Genomic DNA, 23848 nt, shown 5'->3' with positions numbered 1-23848 from the left:
TATATTTCGGTTGAATATCGAATGTCTCTGCGTGACTTTCTGGAAGTTTTCCATTTTGGATAAAACATACAACACAAAAATGTACAGTGTATGGTGTTGTTAGTTGTTAATGGTTATGCTTCTGTAGGGAGAACATGGCTCCCTTCTGGCCTGCATACTTCTGGTCTTGGTCCTCGCCCGATGTGAATTACCTGTACTTCACTGCTTGGCACGCCTTTGAGGGAAAAACGAACAACTTCTCCTTGGACTTCAACAAGGCCAGTTGTGTTTCGGTTCATCACGCATAGAAGACATCATTCATAATGGAGGGGGACATATTGAAAAAAAGTGTAGAAAATTGTTGGATTACCAACTTTTTGGTTCAAAACTTTGCCATCAAAATGACACAAAATAAAAATATGCAGAAGTGAAAACTTTTTTTTATATTTATTTTTGAGTCCTCACCCTGAAGCTATATAGAAAAAAAAATACTAGCTGGCTCATCAAATAAAAACAATCTTTAAGTCTCAAAATAATACTATTATTTTTTCAATCTTGCAGAAGGAACATGCAAATAATTAGTTGTTACGAGTTATTTTACTCATGAAAAAGGAAGAGTAAAACTGACAATTTCCTGGGGAGTGATATTCTATTTTATTAACCATTAAATGTTTTGTTTTTTTGATGGTCAAAAAACGCTTTTAAACATATTATTCAACAAAAAAGTGTCAAATAGTTGTTAAGTATGAGTAGAAATAAGTATGATTTTTCATCAGTAATTGCGTTAAATGTGTGATGATTAATTAGAAACAAATCCAAAAATATTTCTCGTTCTTTTCATTACATTACTTATATGAAAAGTTTTACACAAGAAAGAATATTTACAAAAAAAAACTAAATAGGATTTAAGGGTTAAAACAAATTTTGTATGTTTGTCGATGTGTAATAACTCGGGTTACATAAGCCTTTTATTTGATCTTAAAACTATACTTTATTAACGTATACAACAGAAGATCGAATTAACAAGTCACACTAAAAATAAGACACACTAGTTCATACACAAAAATAGAAGTAGTTGACCTTTTTTCGGTTTTTCGACCTTTTGATATATCTATATATATATATACTTGACTATTTAAATCTAATTAATACTTTTATTCCATAAGAATTTGACAAATGGTTCTCAAATACCCTTATGAACGTATGTTATGTCATTGTTGTAATTTCTCAGTTCTTATACCCCATTTATAGCAGTCGCGCTTGAGCCTTTGCTTAATGGATTCTATATGGCTCTACATATATACATGTTAACCTTGAATTAAAATAAAATGTCACATTATGTACATACATACATATTTACAAACTAACTCATTTATAATTTAATAACGAAATAAAAATGTGATAGTCTATAACAAAATTATTATATCCTCATAGAATATATTAGGTTGAGGAAAAAGTTATTTCGTAGTGCCAATTTAACACTTGGTATGCCCCGCTAGGTTCGATAACTTGTTGTATTAAGAATCCAACAACATAAAGACCTTCTTATAGAAACCCTTATCCCTATAGGCAAAAAACTTAACAAGCCTGTATTTAGGCCAATTTTTTACCCCTAAGCGCCTTGGCCATAGATAGGAACAGATTGAAGTGATTTGATGCCAGGTCCGCACTGTAGAGTGAATGCATAAAAACTTCCCATCCGAGCTCCATGACCTTTTAGCGCAAATCAACGATGTGTGCAGCCTGGAGTTGTCTTGGTAAACCGGAAGAGTGTTGACCTCGTATACATCCCAAATTTTCTTTGTCGCTTTTGATGCATTTTCCCTTTCAGATTGTAAAAGTGTAAAGTATCGCAAATTTCTTCCTAAGCCCTCCAATCTGGACGCATGGCAATTTCAATTGAACTGGCGAAGCAATAAACTGTACAAAAAGTGTTTTTAATATAGACTCACACCTTTACAACACTTTTTTTATCCAGTATCAATTCATTTATTCTGATGCTCAATTAATAATAATATAAAAACAGTAAAAGTATCTAAGTACATAAAAAAACCAAAGACAATATAAATTTTCCAAGAACTACAAAATAATACAAAAAAAGAAACAAATAAAATAAAAACCTTAGTTCATTAAATTATATAAATAATTTCTTACCATGCTTAAAATAGATGCATCCATTTCTATGTTCTTTGCCTTTACAATACTTTATTGTACGATCCAATGTCACAAATAATAATGAAAAAGATATACTTAGTTTTTAAAAAGAGGCAGGAAATACGAAATTACTTTTTCCCCAACCTATTATAACTACATAACTCCACTTCACTCTATTTCCCTTTTCACTAGCGTATGCTTGAATACTTAAAAAATAATACATATATATATATCTAATCCCCTCCTCATGAATAATTCAATAATTTTGTCCTTTCAGCAATGATATCTACATATACATACGAGTATTTAAATATGAACGATAAACATCAGTGTAACTTAATTGATCATATGAATTAAACAATTGATAATTATATGGAGCCCATTAAAATTCAGGCAGAAAACTCAGTTTACTTTTTTTTATTAGCTATCGTTTAGAACGAAATATAGCCACCTTTTGCTTCAATAATGACCTCCAAACGGGTCATGAATGTTATGCAAGCCTTTTCACTACGGCATTATTTTATTGGTTCCTAAAACTGATGGAGACGCTTTGAGCTTTGTTGTGGGTTTGGCATATGTAGTAAGCTCTTAACAAGTGAATATAAAAAGTATTCCGTCTTCAAACTAAAATGATTGTTATATAGTTTTATCCCAAAATAACATAAGGTCATTGCTAAAAAGGAAGTGCAAAGGTCATATTGACAGTATGAGTTGGACACCATATGTATGCAGGACAATACAATACACAGTCCTCCTCTCCACGTCAACTTGCTTAGCAATGTTGGTTTGATAAATTCCTTTGTTATGTTTATTTGATCATTTTTATGCAATTGTCCCTCTCTATATACCCAAATTGTATTCAAACTAATCTTTGTATGTCTACTTTTTAACCAAGTACAGGTATTTCAATAAAAAAATTATATTGATTTGACATTTGATATTAGCATAAATTAGAGAATTTTATTTTTTAATATATATAAATATTACGTTTCAAATATGAAATGATTCATTATGTATCATAGTAAATTTTACATTTACAAACATCACAGAGAATTTGAAACATGATTAGAAACACAACACTCTCTTAAAATACGTTTTGATTTCTATTATATTAATGAATTAATGCAAAAAATAATGATTGTATTTCCCCATCTTAAAAAATGATAAACCTTTTACAATTTCATATAATGATTCGATTTCATTTTTATTAATACTCCTTTTATGAGAAATTTATTCGTAAAAAAACTTTACGTTGCAAATAATAATAATTATTTATAGTATGCTTATCAGCTAAAAGCGGACAGGGCTATCAAAAAAATGTGTCACTGTCTGATCAAACAATTTGAAATTCAATGATGAGGCTTACAACAAATTATCGTTTCCTATCGTATATAACTAGTTTTTTTATTATTAAAAAAATGGAGAATAGAAGAGCCAAGGAAATTGGCGATATGCGAAGAAATACACAGGGAAAAAATTGTACTGATTTGAAAGAAATGTCGTTGATATGCTTACACATGTTTTTTCCTTGATACTTATCTCCCATACAGTAAAATATAACGAAATTTATTAGTAAATGGGTTAAACTATCCTAAATCAAGGAATACAAAACATCGTTTTTATAAATGTCTGATTAAACGACAGTTTCATCTATATTTATGTGTGTTTGAGGTTATGTTCAGTCCAATAGTAAAAATACATACATAAGTTTGTTTACAAGGCTTATGGAATGTTGATCTATAATTAAGGAGGAGAATTTGAAACTGGAATGTTTATTGATAATTTTTATCTCTGCATTTTCTCTTTTATGTATTTTTGTATGATTTTATGTTTGTTTGTTATATATTTTTGTTCAATGAAGGACAAAATATTTTTTTTTAAATTGACAAAGAAGTTTACGATATTAGTTTACGAAAAATTAATCAAAAACAATTTATTAATAAATTTAAATGATCATTTCAATTTTTGACTAATTGATTTCTTTTTTGTTGATGGACTAAATCAATAATTGTCTTTTTTTCGTAAAATATGATTGTACTTATAACGAAATTAAACTATTTTTAATCTAGATTATTGCTTTTTAATTTATACAACGATAATATTATTGATTATGGGTCAATGCAACCCTATTAAGTTTTTTAATGATATTGGAATTGATATTTTTATTAATAAATGAGTAATATCATATTTTTCCCTCGTCTTCAGTTCTTATTTAAATGAACAATAAAAATACATATTAATTATAGGAGTTGTATGACAGTGTTATCAAGTCAATACAAGACACCCCTGAATTAACTACATATTTTGTGGCTCTCACTTCAAAAACTTTTTTTTGTATGTTGAGTATATTTAAATTGTTTTAATGTAATGGAAATGCTTTTTAGAACCAAGTGCAGGCAGCACACAATTAATTTGGTTCAGTTAATTAAACATTAGTTTGTAGCTTACAAAATGTAGTACTACAGGATAAAGCTATGATTAAAAAAGAGATAAAATTGCTAGTTTATTTCTATTTCCTACAATTATTTTTTTTGCAAAAAATGTTTATTTACCATTAATTTTCATAATATTAAAGCCAATATTATACACAACAAATTATTACAAACACATAATTAAAGAAACTGTTACATTGGATCAAAAATTTAAAAAAACAAAAGAAACAGGATTTATCCTTGGAAACATACCTATAGAAATATATTTTTGTGCAACAAGTATGGAAATAATAGAAGAGATTTATTTCAGATGAAAATACAAATTCAGAGATAATTTTTTACATTACACATCAAAGTTACAGAAAAATTATATTTTGAAAGTTTTTTGCAATGTTGTATTTATTGAAGAAAAAAAAGAGGTACATAGTTTTCAAAGTATTTTTTAAACAATAAAAAAGTTGGAATTAGTAGTAATATGAATTGGACATAAAAAATATTTATCAATATAGATGAAAATACTCTTAAAAACATTTTCTTTTAAATGAATGCTGTCTGTAGAAGTATTTTGATACCTCTTTTATAAAATATTTTTAAAAAATACTGTTAAAATACCTGTGTGGCGTTACTTTATCGATCAGTCAATATTTTTATGACGTTATGACTTACAAGTGCCAAGTAACAGCATTAGTTGTAATCTGTTGTTTGAAAAATGAAAATGAATTTTAAAAATATTTCAAAATGTTTAGCAATCTTCAGATTAGTGAGTTATGTTTATATTTCATTTATCTTATTACATTACTAAGTATGTGCAGATAGTTCATACTAACCCTAAAATGTTCTGGGTTTTACAATAATCTTACTTTATATATTTATATCTAATATATTCAACAGTTCAAATTTTTTAACTTCATATTTCGATTTGATGTGTATTATTTGTACCAATCGTACAAAGTGAGAAATAAATTTTATTTTATGGTCTTATACATACGTATGTGGGGTTCTTATATTTCTCTTCATTGAGCACAGACAAACAAATAAAAATTGATATGAAAGGCTTTTAAAATATTAGACGTATTCCGTCAAATAATATATTTAAAAAAATATAAAAATTTGGTATTTCATGGTATTGCTATTTTGGCTCAAATTTTAGATGATAGTTGCGAATCGTCCTTCTTGACATAGGGGATAATTACTTTTTAATATCGAGATAATTGCTTCATGGTTTGGTAATCGGACTATTGATCATTTGTAAAACTTTGCCATGTACTTTTGTTGTGCTGGACCACTAAATATTAAGGTCACACTTATATATGTATATAATTTTTATATCGACTATTATTACTTTCTAATTGTAACATCATTCAAAAATGACTTATTTGAAATAATAAAGAAATAATATTTGTATATCAATATACTTAATATAATTTTTTCACAAATAAAAAAACCATATTTGGAAAATAAGATTTTTGAGCGATGCTTAACGAAATTTTATATTGTTTGAGTGTTTGCAAATGACATTTTTGAACACAAACCTTGTCTTACTTAATTCAAAACATATTTATTTTGGGCTGTTGTTTTTCTTTTCATCCTAAAAAATAACTTTTGTTTAACTTTTAAAGTAAAGAAATAATTAAAAAAACAAAAACTTTGTTCATTATGATGAAAAGGTGACAAAAAAAGATTTTTCTCTAAATACGTTAATTTTTGTGTACAAAAGTTTTTAAAATGTAAGATCAGCATTGAAAAATAATATTTTAAAATCCATATGCTAAAATAATGTCTTTGTCATAGGTAAATAAATTAATGAACTAAGAGTTGTATCTCGAATTCAACATGGTTTGTAGCTTTCACTAAAAAAACATTATTTATCAACAATTTTTTCCATTTGTATAAAGATTATTTATGTAACAAATGATATGTCTGTCAGATCATTGTACAAAAAGAAAAATTGAGAAGGGGGATATCGACATTTTCAAAAGTATATTAGAGATTATGTTCCATGATATTACTCAGTAAAACTCTTACAAATATAAATAAATAAAATTATAACTAATTGGTTTTTTTTTAATATTTTTGATGTACATACATAAAAATTGTTGAGTATAGTTAATATGTACTAATAAAAAAGCTAAAACAAACACAATTTTGCAATTTAAATATATATATATTTAAAAAATTGAAATTAGTTTTTTTTAACATAATTTGCTGTCGTTTTTCTTTTATGGGAGGATTTATAACTAACAACCTTATTTTTTACTTTAATCTCTTGATGTCATTCTACAATTTTTTGTTACATTTACATACATATTTCTGAACATTCCAATTTTAAAAAGCCTTAACCATTATCAAATGAATTAATGTATTGAGGAAATAATTTGTCATTACGCATTGCAAAAAAATTGAATTAAATAGATTACTTTATGGAAGTGTGAGACATGAAAGGGATTTGTAAATACATTATTTTATTTATTTTGATTAAATCAAAAGATTCTTTATGAAGAAAAATAACTATATTGAGTAAGCATAGCACAAACCAGTAGTTTTTGTAGTCTTATGCTCATAAATAATATTTGTAAAACCTTGAAAGTGACTTTGTGTTATACTTTTTAATATTGAATTTTGTATGTTGATAGTTATTTTTTAAAGTGCAAAGGCATATCTTTATTTTAATTATTATGAAATAAAAATTAATTTTTTTAAATACAGTCCTTCAGCATATCTGACATGGGTAAAACAATTATAGGAAAAACAGGACAAAACAACACTAAAAATCAAAGTTTTTTAGTTCAAATATTTAAAAGTGCAAATTAATGAGCATGGTTCTAGAAATTTTACAAAACTTTGAGTTTTTTAGCGACTGTGGCATCTGCAAGAACATATTATCTCCTGCACTTTTCTGGTGATGGCTTCTACCTTAAAAGCCCTATGTAGATTCCGATACGTGGCCATTACAAAATCAGTTTTTGAGGTCGTTACTTGTACTGAGTGGTTCATTAAAATTTGAACATTTTGAGGTTTAAACTTGAACATTATAATTTATTAGTAACAATAGAATTTCAACAAAATCAATACTTTAAATAAATGTGTTTCTGAGCTCTGTTAATCACTGAAGTAACCATCCTTAGCAGCAATTATGGTTTCCAGGCAGTGACAGGCTATGACCTTGAGGGCCACGGGGTTTTGATGACAGACACTGCAAGCTCTCCCTTCGACATATCGACGTACACCCAAAAAGTGAAAGTCGATGGTTTGGTATCAGAGCTGAAGGGGGGACAGAATTGTCAAAAAAGAGTTCAAAACAAGTCTAAAGACTCATTCATAACACATTCAAAAGAGTAATGCAACGGAGGACATAAGTTTCTTTCATTGCTGATGTCAAAAGTGGCCTCTCCACTCTCACAAGGCTTTTTTTATTCAGTTCTTTTTTATAGCTCTCTCGAAAGTCTGGTGTGAAATCCCGAGATCTCTTTCATAGACCCTTGTGGGAATTGGCCTAGGATGTTATCTTTAACTCCTCCGGGCACAGTTTCGCATTTTTGATAGAGCCTTTCTTTTTCTTCAATGTTTCAGACTAAATGACGGCGTAGACAGAGGTCCTAGAGACACTCAACGGCATGAAGTGCACAAATGGAAATTAGTATATCATGTTACCAACTTGTACCTAAGCTAGAAAGCTGATGTTTGTTTTGTTTTGTTCATTAATTATTAAATTGTTAAGTGTTCAGATTTTAATGGACCAACCGGTAGATTTGTATTTTATTCTTCTTCACACATTCATACTGCCGGAAAAATCTTTTAATATTCGTAGAGAATGTGTTTTTACTTTTTTTAGTTTCTCGCTACAGTATGTGCAATTTATATTCAATCTTGACGACTACACTTATTTCTTCAATTTATCAGGTAGAAATTATGTAACAGAGCCATTTTTGCTTAGAAAAAGAAAAAGGGTTTTAAAAAGTATTTATATTTGTTAATACATATTCATATTATAAGTTTCTCAAAAATGTTCATGGTTTTTAAAAGAAACCTACATATAAACCAAGAAGAATTTATTAAAAATGTGTTGTTGTTTTTTTTTTGCTACGGCAAAATTCCTTTTATTTTAAAATAGAAACTACGGCTATGCGCCCAGTATCTTCAGGCTATCAACATTCCTTAATGGTCTGTTGTTTTATCTCTTGGTCTAATTATATTTTTAGTATTTAAAATAATGGTTTTTTTATTGGCATTTTTTTATTGTTGCTTTTTTGTGCCTTTGATGTTTCATTTGTAATTAAATTAAACCTTATTGCTCAATGAAACAAACTCCTTAAATTTCCCTAGGGGTGACAAAATTACTTTTTTTTCTTATTTTAAAGACGACAACCATAATTTTCCTTGACATTTATGTTTATGTTACTGAGAAACAACAATCAGAAGGCTCATAGTATATAAAAGTTCCAATTACTTTAGAGTGGTTTTATGTACTCTTTTTTTTCTCTAGGAGTCTGCATTCCTTATTTAAATTTTTTTGGTTAGAATCATATATAAAAACCTTACAGTTATATCTATTTATTTCATATAAGAAAACACTTTATACAATAAATGCGCTTACATATACACATATCGAAATCAAAGGGACTTGAATTTGTAATATGACCTCAGTTCTTCTCATATTACTACTAATTGAGCACAAATATATTGTAATAAAATTTATTATAATTTATTTAGTTCTTTAACAATCTCAAAAATTAAATATGATCATATAATATTTTGGAGATCGTTAAAGAATTTAATACATTATAATGATTATCTTTTTGATTTGTTATATTTTTTGACAAATATGAATAGATCAATAAATAGAATTTATTCGTCTTATAAGTCAAAGATGAAAGATGATTTAATAGAAATGGGTTATTACTTTTGTTAGAAAAGTAATACATTGCATTATGAGCAAAGCTCCTGTACGGGAAATGTTTGTAATTTTAGACGAATAATCAATTTTCTCAAGTTTCGAAAAGGATACATAATTGTTAATACAAGTTTCCATAATTTTAATTTACTTATTTTCTTAATGTTAAAATATGAGTATGAATATTTAATATACACTAAATATCAACTTGTAGACCACACAAAAAGATATTGAATGAAAAAACATTGATTTTCGTGTTTTAAGATTATTAAAATCAGAGCACAATTTTTTTGTAGCATAGTATTGTCAAAGTATCTAGTAAGGAAAACTTAATTTAATGAAGTTCAATATTCTCTAAGGTAAGAGTAATGAACTTTTCTGGGACAACTAAAGCTAAATATCTTCCTATCAATTTAAAATATAACTCGCTGTTCCAGTTGAAAACGGGGAAACTTGGTCTTAATAGGCTTTGTAGTCGATTTATTGACAATCAAAACCGTTCATGAATTCATAAATACTAAATAAGACTTATTTGAAGTTTTTTTATGGAATGGTCTCCTTCTGGTTTTAGGTTCAACAACTTTTGTCTTTATAAGTGATCGACGCTTGCCAAGAAAAGGAATTTTTTCACACCTCTATGGAAAATTATAGTATTTTATCTTATTTTTCTCTATTTCCCTTGACTTATTTTCCCTCTGAGCTGTTGGGCTGATTGGGCCTGATTTAAAAAAAAAAATTTTTATATATCTGTTATTAATCCAAATTAATGTATTTAAACGACATCGTAAAAAAATTCTATTTTCTAGAAGCTGACAGTTATTTTGTTAAATTTTAGAGGAAAGTGGGATGAACGAACTAAATAGCATTTAATTTTTTCATTCATAATGATTGTCATCATAATGAATCGCTAACTTTATATTCTATTAAAATTTTCAAATATAAGTCCATCGCTTTAATTAGTTCAATGGTCTATTTTTTTTATCTTATATATACAAAAATAAACTTTTGAATCTTCCTCCTCCTGCTGTTGTGCCGTTTTTTTCAGGTAGTAACATTTTTTGTTCTACACTCCACTATTAAAAATTAGAAGGGAAGGGAACCAGTTGATTCGTCTGGGATTGCTACAAATCTTATGAAAATTATTAAATATTATGCAGGATACTAATTCATTTGAAGGTAAAGTAACTTTATTTTGTGGTGACAAATACTTCCAGTTGTACAAAGAGGCACAACAGAAGATGTAGTTGGTGCCTATATTAAGCGATATTCACTTTAGTCGCAATTTATGCCAAGGTAAGTTATGAGTAAGTTGACATTAGATTGAACATGATTTAATTTACAATACATTATTAGACAAAGGTTATTATAATACATTGTTATAAAATAACCTTTGTATTTGTAACTTAAAAAAAGAAACATCAACAAAAATAAATTTGGTTCAGGAATATACTGAGATTATTGTTACGAAGTAATCTGTTGATTATTTACTATTACTGACTATTTGATTTACTGAACTTAAGCAATTTTATTGTTATATTTTCACTTTTAAAGTGGTTCACGTGTGGGTACAAATTTTTTTGTCCTCATCAAAGCAGGCGTATCTTTGGGAGTATTGCCGTACACAATACCGTTCATGAGTAATTCTGACGAACTTAAACTTCCTTTAAGAAACCCATGAGGCCACCAGGCTAAATTTCTAATTTTGGTTTTGCTTATTTTCTTGGTTTTATTTTGAAATATAATCAGGTTTTTGGGTTTTTTAATTATTGTTCCTGAATAAATGAGCTACTTTTACATTCAATTTAAATAGACAAACATAAAAATAAGTCACATTATTTATTTGAAATTTTAAATTACTTTACAGAAAAAAATATGGGCTATACATCACAAGCATTTTAAGTCCAAATGCGTCCCCTCACCATGCCTCCGTGGAACGGAAAAGCTCCTACTAGTCAATATACATAAAAAATTCAGCCAATTAAAGCCATATCTCAAGGGATCAATATAATTTTTCCGCTATAACAGATATGTTTTTTTAAAGAATTCCTCTGTTCATTTCAACTTTTATGTATTATTTTATATTAAAAACACAATAAGCTAAGGTTTTTTACTCTTCAAAATTACCAATTCTTATTTTGCTAAGATATTAATTTGGAGACAGCATCTACACTTTTTATATATTTTAAATCTGTTTTAACGATGATTTTTAGATGGAAAAGGTTTCAAAGGTACAAAAAAACTCCTTCTCTATAGCGAAAATCAGTTTTGAACGGATACTTTAGACAAAAATGATAATTATATACTCTATCCAATAACTATTTCACAATAAACATATATCTGTCTATGTGTTGACGTCTTAACAACGATCTTCTGAACTATGTATTAAATATAGATTTTATAAAGGTGACTAATGTAGAAAATTTACTGGCTTTAGTAAATCAATAAATTTACAACATAAGTATTAAAAATAAAGTAATTAACTCAATAAAGTAGCTGATAGAAAATGACTACAAGGCGTAGATAAATTCTATTATTACGTGACTCACAACTAAATTAATTTCACAATAGGTAACTCATTATACGTTAAAAAAGTGGTCATAAAAGGATAGTATAAATGATATATTTTTTATGAATGGATTACAAATGTATATTCCATTCTGAGTTTTTATTATATAAATACTGGGTAGGGTAGCAAAATGTGGACTGTTAATTCATGTTAATTTTGCCGTTACTATGAAAAGGCCTAATTATTATTTTTCGATATTCTGTTTCCGCCGTCCTTTTTATATAAACAAAATATACTAATCATTTAGTCATCTCATCATCATAAGCGAGCAACAAGCAAAAAGTAAGCGCAACTCAGATCTCCTAGATGCTGGTGTTAATGTGATGAAGATTAAAGACATTGTTAAGTGTTGTAGGAGCCTGATTTTATGTTGGCCAAGATGAATAAAAATAGAGAAGACCTCTCCAGAGTGTCAAAAGTTGAGGGCATAATTTAGAGAGAAATACAAAGTTTTTCTTAGTTTATTTCACAAGGACCCCAGGCATCTTCTGACAGAGGTCAAGAAAGCCAGGAGGGCCGAGAGGTCCAAGAAAATCCTCATATGGGTTAAGGCAAATGGTCAATTGTGAAAATTTTCTCGGACAAGAAGAATTTCACAGTTGATCAATTCCACAACCATCGGAACGACCGTTAGCTTGTGGAAATAAAGAAATAGGTCCAAGGGATTTATCACACCAAATATCCGATTCAAATAATGGTCCTTGGTAGTGTGGCCTGTGATGGAAAGAATGTGCCTCCGTTCTTATTCAAGGCTGGAAAGAAAATCGGTCAGAAGGCCTACTGTAAAGTGCTTAGGTACACTATCTTGCATGGCTGAAGACCAACTAACCAGACGGTAACTAGTTGTGAACTCAGAACAACACCCCCTCTCACACATCTGCCAAGTGCTAAAAGTAATGTGTAGATAACATGGCTTGATCCTGGGCCAAGGAGATGTGACCCCCTTCCTCACCAGATTTGAGCCCAATTGACTTTTCTATAAGGGGCACTTTGGAGAGGGATCCAACAGGACAGCAATCCCAAATGTCACTCACTAAAGTCCTCTATAGTGGCGGAATGCGACAACTTGTCAGAAGAGTTTGTCATCAACTCCTGGATGGTCTTCAGGCCACGTGTAAAGACTGTGATTGATAAAGAAGGTGGCCCTATTGAGTATAAAAACTTTTCAAAAACCTTGTCTACATGTTTTGTTAACATTATTTTTTATCTATAATTGAAAATATAAAATTATTAATGTATTTCTAAATCCATCTCTCGACTCCATAATTTGCTGCTCTACCGTGTATGTATAATTCTTATGACCTTTGAATATAGGGAAACAATTCTGACAATTTGAAAAATGTTATAGAGGAGAGCATCTTCGCTGTCACGATGACGTTTTATTAGACCAGCGGCAAGCAGCCGTGAGGGGAAGGAAATAAGCACAAATCGCACTCCGTTTATAGCAAGGAATAAGTTGGAATTACTACAATGACAATTATCAAATCTACTCTCAGTCGAGCATGTACTTATATTTATATTTCCAAAGCAACCCCTCAGCGTTTTTGTCCGTCTTTCATGATCACTCAAACAAGTTATAGCTGTGTACTATGATTTCTTTTTTCAAGAATTAAAGAATAAGGCAACAGCTTTGGAAAATAATAAATCCTTTTCATATTGTCAACTAGAAAACGCCACTCCCGCTTTCTAAGACATGTTTTATACACCTCTAAACATTGTATATTTTTATATTTCCCTATTTCTTATGAATTCATTAAAGGTAGGAGTAAAATTCGATATACATATTATATTGTTCGTGAATCGAACTTACGTACATTGATTTGAAAAGTATAACTCTTCTTCTCGAGTACTTAGTCGACTGAGCTTTGATGTTTCATATCCTTTGTATTCTTCCCGAGTTTCAATCAAACATAATAAACTTAACAAATTCTTGGACAACTGTGTTATATACTTAGTGTTGAAAATCGTGTGTGTAATGAGTATTAAAATAAAGAAACCGAAAATCAACATGGTAATCCTGACAATTCAAGAATTTTTTAAAGGAGATCAGCTACAATCATCTGTGACAAGGTGGGGAGAGAAGAAAATAAAAGAGGAATTAGGCTATGATGTGGATCTCCAATTCTACTCTGAGTCCAATAAGGACTTAGAATTATAACTCCGTCTTTCTTTATAAGCACAAATGAATATTCAATCAGGTTTTAAATATAATTGAATGTAGTAGATAAGGATGTTCACTACTCAGGAGTTAAATAATAACGACAACTGCTAAGGGAGAGAAAATTCATTCTTAATATTAGCAATTTTAAAAAAGCTGGGTACCTATAAAATACACACCATGTACCACACTGTAAATTACGTACTCACTACATTATAAAATTTCAATCCGACAAGCCCAGGGATATTTAGGGCACTTTCCTTCGTGTTTTAACGTAAAACGTAAGGGCTTGCACAGTGTATATAACAGCAGTACTTAACAGATTTAAAAAAATCATCTGAAAACATAGAGTCAAACTGTAAAATTTTTGCTAAATTATGTTAAAATTGAAAATAAGTGTAATGAAAAAAAATTCTTTCCAATATTGTCATATTGAAAAGAAAAAATGTAGTGGCTTGGATTCCCATTGACTCATACAAAAGGAGATATGTATATATATAATCTAACTGCAGTCTTCCTTGGCCAGATGGATTAATTACAGTACTAAAATTTCAATTTGAAACAACAGGGAAAAAGTTAAAAAACTAGTCACACACCGGAAAGAATACAATATTTTACCTTTGCCTCAGGCTTCACTCACGGAAAAATATATACCCTAATCCTGACCGTTTGGATCCCAAATGAATATTTTCTTCTCTATACTTTTAATAAGTGTTTGTTTAAATATATTTATGTATTGTATGTATGGAAAAAAGTAATCAAAGAAAAAAAAGTTTGTATTTCAACATATATATTTCTTTGCAAAATAAATAGTACTTATAAAAAATGCCCTCAAGTTTTCTTTTAAAAATGTACTAGCATCACAATATACCTATATTTTCTTACTTTATTTATCCTATAGAAAAAAGTTATTTGTATGTACATGGGTATGTCCTTTTGTTGATATTGTTGTTTTCCCAGTCACAATTTTTTTTAATATAAATAAGTAACATATACCAAAAATAAAAAAATCCAATATCTCCTCAAAAATAAAACCAATTATTTTATGTGAAAGAAAAAATAGATTTTAAAAATATGCTAAAAAAGAGAAGTAAAACTCTATTTTGGATTGGACCAAATTAAACATCTCTCCTGTTTTCCATCCTGAGATATACAATTTTGCAAGAGTTTTATAATTTTTTGAATGAGTGTGTATAAACTTGCTCACATGTCATACATATTTTGTCTTTCTATCTCAAAATTGGAAACATCGACAGGGGAAAGCTTTATTTCAATTATTACAACCTTTTAATACTTAAAAAAATAACTTTACTAAGGAAGCAAAGAGTTTATTATTGGAGAAGGAGAACGGGGATTTAAACTTTGTCGAGATATTCGGACAATTAACATTTTGGTGGATCATGAAAGTAGATGGAAGGTAGAAGAGTTGTGAGTTTGTCTTTAATCGAGTATCAGGAAAAGAGACAGAGGGATGAGGCAGAGGAGATCATTTTGTGGGGATGACTTTTTCTTGTATCTCCTATAAGTCATTACAATATAATTATTTTTAGAAATACCTGGTACGGGAGTTTTAGTGTTCAAATCCGTCTCTTTCCGTCGACTTTGGGAATTTTTACTCTTGAACAACGATAAACTTGAATAATGTTGCTGTGTCGGGCATAATGATCTACTATGGCCTCATTCATCTGTCCACCCATTAGATTCCGAGAACCGTACATACCCCACTGACATACACAATAAAAAAAAATACTAGATTATGTAGGGAAACTTGTTTCTCTACATAATCTAATAGTTTTCATACGTTTAATCTACTCTAATGATTCTCCAAAGTCGATTGTAATGTGAGCACATTAGACCTCACTTGTGAAATGATTACACAATGATTTAATTTTATATTCTACAAGTAAGTGGTCAAATGCCATACTGGGCTATATATTTGGAAAGACGACATATATTGGTTCGGTAGGGACGGTTTATGGTAGTGGGAACATTCAGTCAGTTGCCATGTGTCTCGGTATTTTTTCATGCAATTGACATTCATATACTTTTCGTATATTTCTACTGGGGTTACAAGCATAAATCCTTGGGTAAAAGAAAATTATTGTTTAGAGCAGGACTTCTCAAAAATTACTTTGCTACCGTAAAATTTCATGGTGAAGTGAAATCCGCTGGGATTTCAGAAGGTATTTTAATTTAAAAATAAGTAAGGACACAAATGTAGGAAGGCTATGTGAAATCTAATGGCTGAGTAAGCAATAATTTAGAGTCCTTTGGATGATTCCGAAATAAAAATGTATATAAAACGTTTTCTAAAACCTTAAATACTTGCAGTAATATAAATCAAGTGTGGAAACAATGACCACGTGATTATTTTTTTTCCAAACTAAGTTGGCTACAAGAATACTAGTTATGATTAATAGTAGCTTATTTACATAGCCAAGAATAGTGGCGCCATTTGGGGAATAACAGTTTTAAACATGTTATATAAGGGGTTATGTGCAATGTACTTACGCATTATATATATACGAAGTCCGAACAGGAGAGAAAGTTAGTTGTGCAAATATGTCAAAAACTTGCATACATACATTGTATATGGGCCCTAGCATAGCTGGTTTTTGTTAACTTGTAGATAAAAGGTAATAAATTGACGCCCTCTAAATATAGTATATTAAAAGCGGCATTTTGCGGGAGGAAATCTATCATGTAGTCAAGGAAATATCTTCAATCTAACATGAATATTTTTTACTACTTAGTTTTTAAACTTTCTGTACATGTAATTATTTATAAAATGAACTTGAATGGTTCACAGAGTAGATAGATTTGAAATAAATGGATCTTTGAGTGAAAGAAAAAATAAAAAGGCTTGAATCTCTAATAGAATAATAATGATTATGGTTTTTTTGGTTTCTTTCACACAAACTTTCTTTGTACGTATAGACAAGTTTTTTTGTTTTTTTCATTCTTTCATCAGCATTATTTTTCCCTTTCTCAAAAACAAAAATAAAACTTTTTTGATTCTTTAATGGCAAAGTAAGGATTTTTTAAATTAACTTCATTCTATATTGTACACATAGTTTTGTAACCAATCCCTTTCTTCATTTACAACGACAAATTTATATTATAGGTATGTCAGGGCTTTGTTTTCTGTGCTCTTCTAGAATTTGCACTCGTCAATTATGCTTCAAGATCAGATATGCAAAGGGATCGGAATCGAGAGCGCATGGAAAGAGCTCGTCGGCAATGGGAGTTGGAGAATGCAGATACAATCGAGAATGAAAATACTAATCTGGACTCCTCTGGAACGATTCATGGAAACAACACGAGTCAAGAAATGAATCATGTGGGGCATAATGACGGAAGTTTTACTCTGGTAAGTTGTCAGAATATTTTTACAATGTATTTGTTGTACCAACACAAAAATAATCCTGAACAAATATCAAGAAAAGGATACATTCCCAGCTTACCTTTTTACAACATAAATGTTGCAATATTTCGTTTACAAATTTTGATGAATTAAGGGAATATATTCAAAATCCTAGGCTAGATTGAAACATCTAGAAATGTTAGCAATAGTCTGAAGTCTTTTTTCCTTTATGAAACTATGTTATAGAAAAACACTAAATGTATAATTATAAACAAGATTTATTTAAAAAATATCCAACTCCCAGGATTTTATTCCAATTTGTATTTTTTTAGTGATCCCATTTTGAAAAATTAAAATTATCTTCTCATCGTGAATGGATCACTTTATTGTTTCGATCCTGGTATCTTACTCCCAATGAAGGAGTCAAATTTACTCCCTTATGAGATGTGGTAGTTTTCCTCGGATGAACTTTCCTCTTGTCGTCCCTCGTAGAATTCAGAATCTAGATTCGAACATCTCTTGAGATGGATGATCAAGTTAGAAGCATCTTCCTTCGATTGCCTCAATCTTTCTTTTACGAGGCATGACGTAATAAAATTAGCATTGAAATTTGAAAAAAATATTCTGATAATGTTGATTATTTGCTTACACACTCTCATATAAATTGTTTCACTTCAAAATGAACACAAATCCTTCAAGATGCATATTTGATAAATATATCTTTTTTTAAATTATACGGAACTTATATTATGGAAAAATATTCAATAATATTCCTCATCACTATATATTATGGATAAATTATAAGGGTCTATAAAAAAAGTCGTTTTTTTATCATTTTTTAGCCTAAAAATAGAAATTTATTGATGTCATAACAGGATACAGAATCAATTAAAGTACTTTTTAATTATGAAGAACAATTTACATAAGTTTTATTTATCCTACTTTTAATTTGGGATTATTTTAAGGGTAAAATAAGACTTTGAGTGATAATAGTCCCGCCTTACTATAATCCCAGATATTTCAGAATTTAGATGACTGACTCAAAAACTGAGATCCATTTTTGATTTTGCGCTTATAAATTAATTTGAGTATTGTCATCAATTCATTTTCACAAAATGTGTAATCAATTGTAATTTAATTTTGACTTGAAAAATGTAAATGCAATTTGCTTAACATTCAAAAGGTTAATTGGAATAACTTGTTCTTGTATTGACGGGCCGAATGCGCCAATGGTTTAATACTTTCCATATCTTTACAGAAAAAGCGCAACTCCGAGTATCGTAACAACATTCGTGTTGATCCCCTCGGGGATTTGGTCTACAAATCAACAACATCCTATCCTCATCAATACAACAGCATGTATCCTCATCACAACATCCTCAGTGGAGGTCCTCCCAATAGCTATAATTCCGCAACGCCTTGCGAAATCCATATTCCCGTAGAGCATCTCCAAGCCTATGCCAACTCTCGTAATGGGGAAATAGATGAAAAGAACTGCAATTGGTACTGTTGCAAAACGCGAGGCCTCTTAGCAAAATTCCCTTCGCGTGCCAAGAGGATTGACGTCATTTCTCGTTTCATTTTCCCTCTAATTTTTGCCATTTTTAATCTTGCATACTGGCTTTACTATCTCTTTGCAAAGAGTAAGAGTCCTCAACTTGAGTCATAATAAATAAATTCATACATGACGTCATGAGATCATTTATTTTTCTTTTTATCTGGTTCACTTTAAATGATTCTGACATGAATTAAACATAAACTAGCAAAATGCAAAACTATTTACTACACAATTAGCATAAATTAATTATATTTATAATGATTAGATATCGTACACAAAAATCATATTTTTATATAATTATACAATTTAGCGAAAAAAGTACAAAAAAAACAACAACACAATTTTCAAATACCTTATCATACATACTTATTATCATTTAAAAGCATACATTGTACAACTTTATTGATTCATACATACTACATGCACAAGTGTATTTGAGAAATGAATATCAATTATTTATTACTACTCTTAATAATAACTAATTAATTAAACACTTTGTTTCTACTTATATTCTATTCATAAAAACAAAATATGTTATATTTATAATTTTTTTCATGGGTTCTCAAACCTACATATAATGATTGATGTACATATTCCATGTTTTTAATTCAGGCAAATGTTGTAGTTCCATTTTTAATATCTTACAATAATTATTATCATAATTTATAAATGTATTTATTTAATAATAAAAATAATATTGATTAATAAATTATCCAATTTATATTGACTTAAATCATTGTGTCTCATTTTAAACAAATCTGTTTTGATAAGATATCCAGTCATCATATTTCTACGCAATAGCAGTCTTTTTGTCATTGTCTCTAATCCTTACATACAAAGACGTCAAAAATATGGATTTAACTCATCGCAATAAAATAATATGAAATATTTTTACTTAAGTAAAATAAAGATAATGGATTTAAAACTTATCTTGTACCAATTTGTAAGAGATGTCTTTCTAAAGAAAGGTCAAACAAAATGGAGAAAATGAATTTTACGAAAAAATGAAAACTACTCATTAATACATAATGAAACACTTTTGTTTCTCGAGTATAAATACTTTTCTGCTGGATATAAGGATAAGGAAAAAAAAAACATTAATTCAAAGTAATTTGTGATCTTGTTAGGGTAATTTATAGAAATGATTTATCATTTAACCTTAAAATAGAAGTATTGCCTAATTACAGCTATTAATAAAACATTCAAGTCATACTTTAGAGTCCATCTTTTTCATTCTTAAATCACAACCTTCCTCCAATAGAAAAAAAAAGTGTTTTTTATTATTAAATTTATTTTTTATATCTAAAAGAAATTATAGCTATCAAGCAAACAAAATATATACTAATGATTAGTTACTTGCAATGAGCAATCCTCGTCAATTGGGACTCCAGTTGTATGGAAAAAAAGGACAACAAAAACTGGGTTTGTATACCTAAAAGGCGGGTATTTACTCGTAACTCGTTTAAATTTAGAATTTCTTCATAGACTAACTTTCTTTCGCTGTGAATTTAGAATTTATGTTTTCCCGTAGGCAACACCTTGTTGAACTATAAATATATATATGTATAAATATTTTTTTATCAAAATGTAAAAAATTTATGAGCAAAATAAATAAATATCGAAATTAATCACCTTTACCATTTATACAGATTTATTTTTAAGTCAGTGATAAAATATAAGTTGATGTGTGCAATAGAAATTTGAGCCAACGTACAAACATGATATGCAAATAATATTAAGTCATGTAACATTATTTTTGGGATTTTCTTATTGATATAAGGATTATGGGAAATATTCATATGCAAAATAAAATCATGCAATAAAAAATACATATACAAACAAAAGGACGAATGAATAATATAAAAATAATCACAGAAATATTTTATACGAGGGGAGTTGGGATGAGTCCAAATTTTAAGCAGTACAATTCATAGATGATTGATTTTATAAATAATACTGAAAAATGACATATAAGTGGGTGTCTGTATAACAACCGAAATGAGGAGTTTTGGTGTTCTTTTAGAGTAAATGGGACCTAAGGAGCTGATAAGAAAGTGTGGTGAGCCACTGCTCTGCCTTCGACCCAGCACTTTTTAGACAAAGATTTTGAGTAGATAGAGGGATTTGATGGGAAAATAATGGAAGAGGATCCTCCATGATGGTTTTTTCTGTGAGGTGGGTACCTTAGGCTCCTCCTCGTAGCGAGAAACTTCCCATAGAAAGACTGGAAGAAAGTCCTCGAAATCATATTCCACTTTATCATTCGAAAAGGCAAATTTGTCGTTTTTAAAGTGTATGTTGTTAATAATATCCTGGAGCAAATCGTAACCGAATTAAGCAATGTCTTGCATTGTAATTTATAATTATGAGATCAAATGATAAGCTTTTGTTAAGGCCTGTATTCTCATAGACTGACTTTATTTCGCTCTGAATTTGGAATTTATGTTTTCCCGTAGGCAACAACATGTTGAGATATATATTGATTGTTTTGCAATGAGTACTCAATGTTTTCAAACCGACGTAGTATATCTTTTATTCGGGTTTTAAATGTTTTGGGTCAACAGAATAAATAAATCTACTTAATGTAAGCTGGTTAAGAATGCTGATGTAACTAATAAGGATTTTATTTTTACTTACTAGAAAACAGTTTTTAAATGTTATCAATAAAAAGAGTTACTTTTGATTTTTCTATTCTTCATTAATATGCATTTAGACAAATAAGCAAGGATGGAAATCATTCATATTGGGGGCATTTTAAAGAAAAAGAAACCCGAAAATCAACATGGTAACTCTGACAGTTTGAAGTATGTTTTAGAGGGGGTCAGCTCCAATAAGCTGTGACAAGGAAGGAAGGGAAAAAGGAAATAAACATCGACATTACAAAGATTTTAGTTTGTGCCCAACAAGGACTTACAATTATAACTACGCTATAAATCCTGAATATTACTCTTCCTCTTTAATGAGCATACAAATATTTGATTTTGTTTTATATATAATTGAATTGATTGAAATTCACGGCTCAGGAATTGAATAATAGACATAAGTCCAAGAGAGGAAGAAAATTCATCCTTCAGATTACCAATTCAAAAAATAAAAATAAAACTGGCTTGCTAAAAATGCATAAGAATTACATCACTATTAATAAGCATTAGTCGTACTAAACATATATTAGTTTTATAAGCCCAGAATGTGTTTAAACACTTATATGTTAATTATATAAACTGTTGATTTACGTCTATGACCACGATTCAAAAAAGTTAAACATATTTTCAGGTCCATCTGTGGCCTATAAATTAGGGAAACAATAATAAAAGGACACGTTGTCAATCCTTCTTTATAAAATATGATTTTTTTTTACTAACAAACTTGATTTTGATAGCCAGTAACGATTATAGCTCGTATTTCCTTTAATATTATCTTTAGAAACTTGAAAATACTGTAGTATCAAAATTCAACTCATCACTACAATTGATAGTCAGTACTGAATATCTATCAAAACAACACTAAAGTTAAGTATTAATTCGATTGTGAAGTGTTGAAATACTTTTTAAAAGCCCGTTAATTTATAGTCCTTGTTCGACTCAGTAATAATCTTGACAGACCATTGGGCGAAAACATTTTTTTACGAAAAATGAATTAAGAACAACTTAAATTTTTATACTCGTAATTAATTATTATATACGTCCTAAGTAATTGTATCTTAACATGAATTACTCATTATATATGAACATGAAAAAAAAATCAATAGTAGACTATATTATGGAATAAATTATGGCAAGTATACTAGAATTTATTAATTTATTTATCTCGGGGGCGGGGGGGAGCTTTCCTGCAAGATATTTGTTCTGATAAAGAAGATTTATAAGGGTACGGCAGGGATAAATGCCCAAGCCAAGCTTCTGATTGGTGCCCCAATGCTGGGTAAATTTTTTAGATGTATACACTAGAAATAATTAAAATAATTTTTATGATATAACATTGATTTGTTTAAGATTAAATGCATTTCATGTACTTAAATCAGAACTTGATTTAACTGAAGAAAAATGATTGAAAATTGAAATACGAAATAATTCATCATGTTATTCCATAGTTCCATAGTTTAAACAGTAGAATGGATAATAATCTTCGATTATGTATGTTTTTCATATCTACAAAAAAAATAGCACAAATCAATATAGGAAATTGTATTGGATTCCTATCTCACTATATGTATATTGAGCCAAAGAATTCACACATGCATCTCTCCGAAGTCATCTATATATTAAAATGAATAAATGTGAAATAACTCAACTACATAACATAATTATGCTTATTCGATCTACAAATATTGTATTTTATATACAATTTAACAAAAAATACTTTGTAAACCAATATTTAAAGATCAAAGGTTCACTTTTTATTTGAAATACAAGTAACCATTTCTTTATTAAGCTTTGCAATATATAACATCTGAAATTAATTAACCTATAGTGTCAACGCATTGGGGTTTAAACAATCAAAGTTAAAATGGTATACCAATGTGATTGAAGAAGCTTATAAAACTAAAATTTTCATTTGTTAAGTAACTTGCTATAACTAAATATGTACTTATACATATTCTATATAATTAGAAAAATTATATGTGTGATGCAATGTCCCGCTTAGACAGAGAATGATATAAAATATTCATATCAAAAACGACGACAAATACAAACTTAGACATAAAATAAAAATTGCTAAGAGTTTTGAGTTACGTAAGTAAAGCTA

At 29.0% G+C, this 23848-nt stretch overlaps 1 protein-coding gene across 1 annotated transcript in view; it reads left to right on the top strand.

The window, feature by feature from the left end:
• Positions 1–19432, top strand: part of LOC121120103 (glutamate-gated chloride channel) — a 274678-nt gene extending 255246 nt beyond the window's left edge. Inside the window, 2 exon segments of the mRNA XM_071889780.1 lie at positions 17305–17550; positions 18803–19432. Of these exon segments, the coding sequence (XP_071745881.1) occupies positions 17305–17550; positions 18803–19213 (657 nt within the window). The 3' untranslated portion in view covers positions 19214–19432.
• Positions 19433–23848: the final 4416 nt, after the last annotated feature.

The sequence above is a fragment of the Lepeophtheirus salmonis genome, chromosome 6 (genome assembly GCF_016086655.4).
Source record: "Lepeophtheirus salmonis chromosome 6, UVic_Lsal_1.4, whole genome shotgun sequence".
Lineage (NCBI taxonomy): Eukaryota > Metazoa > Arthropoda > Copepoda > Siphonostomatoida > Caligidae > Lepeophtheirus > Lepeophtheirus salmonis.
Note: the sequence above shows the minus strand (reverse complement) of the source record. Positions and strands in the feature narration are given on the sequence as shown.